The 2963-nt window shown below is 65.7% G+C and overlaps 1 protein-coding gene across 1 annotated transcript; it reads left to right on the plus strand.

Annotated features, from left to right (window-relative positions):
• Nucleotides 1–270: 270 nt before the first annotated feature.
• EMIHUDRAFT_196804 (hypothetical protein) lies at nt 271–2912 on the plus strand (the record flags this gene model as incomplete). Its single annotated transcript, XM_005770867.1, has 4 exons — nt 271–1253; nt 1467–1666; nt 1712–1779; nt 1999–2912. Coding segments are annotated over 4 exons (2165 nt in total), but the record flags the coding sequence as incomplete, so codon positions are not given.
• Nucleotides 2913–2963: the final 51 nt, after the last annotated feature.

Consider the following 2963-nt stretch of genomic DNA (forward strand, 5'->3'; position numbering starts at 1 on the left):
TCGGCCAACTCGGCTGGCGCTCCCGGCACCGACTGCACCGACTGTGGCGGGCCAGAGAACGCTTACACTCGTCTCAGCAACCCGCTTCCGCCCGCCGTCCCGTCCCCACCGGCGCCCCCACCGTTGCCACTGTCGCCACCGCCGCCACCAGCGCCACCGCCAGTTCCATACCCACCAAAGCCGCCGCCGTTGCCGCCCCTCCTTCCGCTCTCTCCGGGCGAGGTCTTTGTGAGTGGCAACGCCGCCTTACAGCTGGCCGTCGAGGGAGGCATGACGGACATCTACCTGCAGCCCGGCGCGAACGTCAGGCTCAGCCAGTCTCTCGTCCTTGACGGAATAAACGTCACCATCCGCAGCTCAGGCAGCATCACTGGCGCCACCATCGACGGCACCGACGCGCTGGACAGCCTCTTTATCCTGAGAAACGAGGCAACGCTCCAATTGGAAGGGCTCGTCTTGGCGAATTGCCGGGCGGAAGCTGATGGCGGTGCGGTCCGTATGGAAAATTCTGACGCGAGCTTGCGTGACGTTCGCATACAGGACTGCTACGCTGGGAATTCCGGAGGAGCCATTTACGCCGCCAAGGGCAGCTTGCGACTGGAGTCGGTGGAGATAACGCGCTGCAGCACTGGGATTGGTACAGAAGGCGAGAACGCCAAGGGCTTGGGCGGGGCCATCAGGATTGTCAAGGTTCCCGAGGTGGAGCTGAGCGAGGTCAACATTACCGGCTGCAGCGCAGTCAAGGGTGGGGCTCTGCACATTGACGGTGGGACGGACAGCGAGACCACGCTGAACCGGGTCCGTCTCGCAGACAGCACTGCCACCGAGGAAGGCGGCCTGATTTACATTTCGACCGGCCGTCTGGCGCTGGAGAACGGGACCCTTCTGGAGAGCGGAACGGCAAGCCAAGGGAGCTCGATCGCATTCGGCGGCTCGCCCGAGGTGTCCTACCGCCTGCCTTTGCCTCCCGGGTATTGGATCCCGCACTCGAGATGCGAGATCTACCGGCAGCTTCCTGCCGACTGTGACGCCGTCTGCCGGGCTTTATTCGACAAGTGCAAGACCGAGACGGACGCGCAGAACAACGAGTGCAAACAGTTCCCCGTCGCCTTTGTTCAGCCCTGCAACTGGGAGGCGACGCCCGCGCTGCTCGGCGTATCTCTGTACCAGGTGCCGACCTCTGCCCTCGATGTCGACCTGCCATACGCCTGCGCCCCCGGCATTCTAGGCTCGAGCGATGCCGAGGACCAGAGGTCAGGCGTCTGCGCCGGCCTCTGCCCCGCAGGCCAGCGGTGCCCCGAGACAGCCACGACGGAGCCTCGCCCGTGCACCGAGGGCAACTTCTGCCCGGAGGGGACGAGCGTGCCTCGGCCGTGCCCCGAGGGCTCGTACTCGGCCGCGACGAACCTGACGAAGGAGGACGAGTGCACGCAGTGCCCGGTCGGCTTCACTTGCCCGGCGGGCAGCACCGTCCCCGACCCTTGCAACGACGGCACGACGACGTACGGCCAAGGGTCCACGGCGTGCGACGTGTGCGACGAGGACTTCTTCCTCGTCCTAGGGGAGGCCCAGGCCTCCACCAAGGCGTGCAAGTCGTGCCCGGCTGTCGTGCCCTACACCTGCGGAGTCGACACACGCATCGGCGCACTCTACGTGCCGGGCAGAGGTTGCCTGGAGCCTTCCCTGAAGCCTCTCGGAACCTTCCCTGTAGGCTCGCTCAACGTGTCGAGCGGCTGGTGGCGCGCCTCGAACGAGTCGTCAACGCTGTTTGCGTGCAAGGTTCCTTCCATCGCCGCCTCCACCCCTTCTACCCCTCCGCCCTCGCTGCCGCCCTCGCTGCCGCCCTCGACTCTCCTCCCTCGCTGCCGCCCTCGCTGCCGCCCTCGACTCTCCTCCCTCGCTGCCGCCCTCGCTGCCGCCCTCGACTCTCCTCCCTCGCTGCCGCAGGTGATGGGCGACGAGTGGAGCCCGTGCCGCGGCGGCGTCGACTCGTCGGAGGATGGCAACGCGCTCTGCCACCCCTTCTACGAGGGCCCAAAGTGCGAGGTCTGCACCAACACGACCGACAACGGCATCCGCTACTTCCTCAACTCGAAGGCGCGCTGCCAGCCGTGCGACCGGCCGGCGGAGTCGGTGATGCTGCTCGTCGGTCTGCTCTGTGCGGCGGGCGCTCTCGGCCTCGGCACTCTCAAGGTGATCCGCAGCTCGTGGGCCCCTTCGGGCAAGGTGGCGCGTGCGCTCGTTCTTCTCGGGCGGCGCATAGCGCTGCTGTGGAAGCGGGCGGGGATGCTATGCAAGACAAAGCAGCTGATCAACCTCTTTCAAGTAGTCGCAGTCGTGCCGGCCGTGTACGAGCTTGATGAGGTGCCGCCGCAGCTGAGCGAGTGGGCCATGAACCTCTTCAACGCCGTCAATATCTTCGACCTCGATCTTTTCCTACCGCCCGCGTGCTATGGCTCCTACCTCAAACGCCTGATTGCCTGGGGTTTTCTGCCCTTTGCGCCCATCCTCCTCGCGACCCTCGGCAGCTGCGCCTGGGAGCTCGTTGCTCAGGCTCGCCACAGCGCAGCTGCGAGCAGTGCAAATTCGACCCGTGCTGCGCTTTGGCGCGGCTTTTTGCGTGTGCTGCCGCTCATCTTGATTCTACAATTCTTGCTAGTCACCTCCACCAGCACGCACATCCTCCGCACCTTCAACTGCATCGAGTTTCCGACACGGGACGCGGTCCTCCCGGGGATGCAGGAGCCGTACCGCGCCTACCTCGCCGACGACCTCTCCCTCGACTGCAGCACGCCAGAGTACGCCACGGCGCAGCGGTGGGCGTACGTGCTGCTCTTCGTGTGGCCCATCGGCGCGCCTCTGTTGTACCTCGGCTTGCTACTCGCCTCACGGCGCGACATCATGACGCGCCAGTCGACACCTCTCTTGCGTGCGACCGACTTTCTCTGGAGGGACTACGAGGA

Source organism: Emiliania huxleyi, assembly GCF_000372725.1.
Source record: "Emiliania huxleyi CCMP1516 unplaced genomic scaffold EMIHUscaffold_4, whole genome shotgun sequence".
Taxonomy (NCBI): domain Eukaryota; phylum Haptophyta; order Isochrysidales; family Noelaerhabdaceae; genus Emiliania; species Emiliania huxleyi.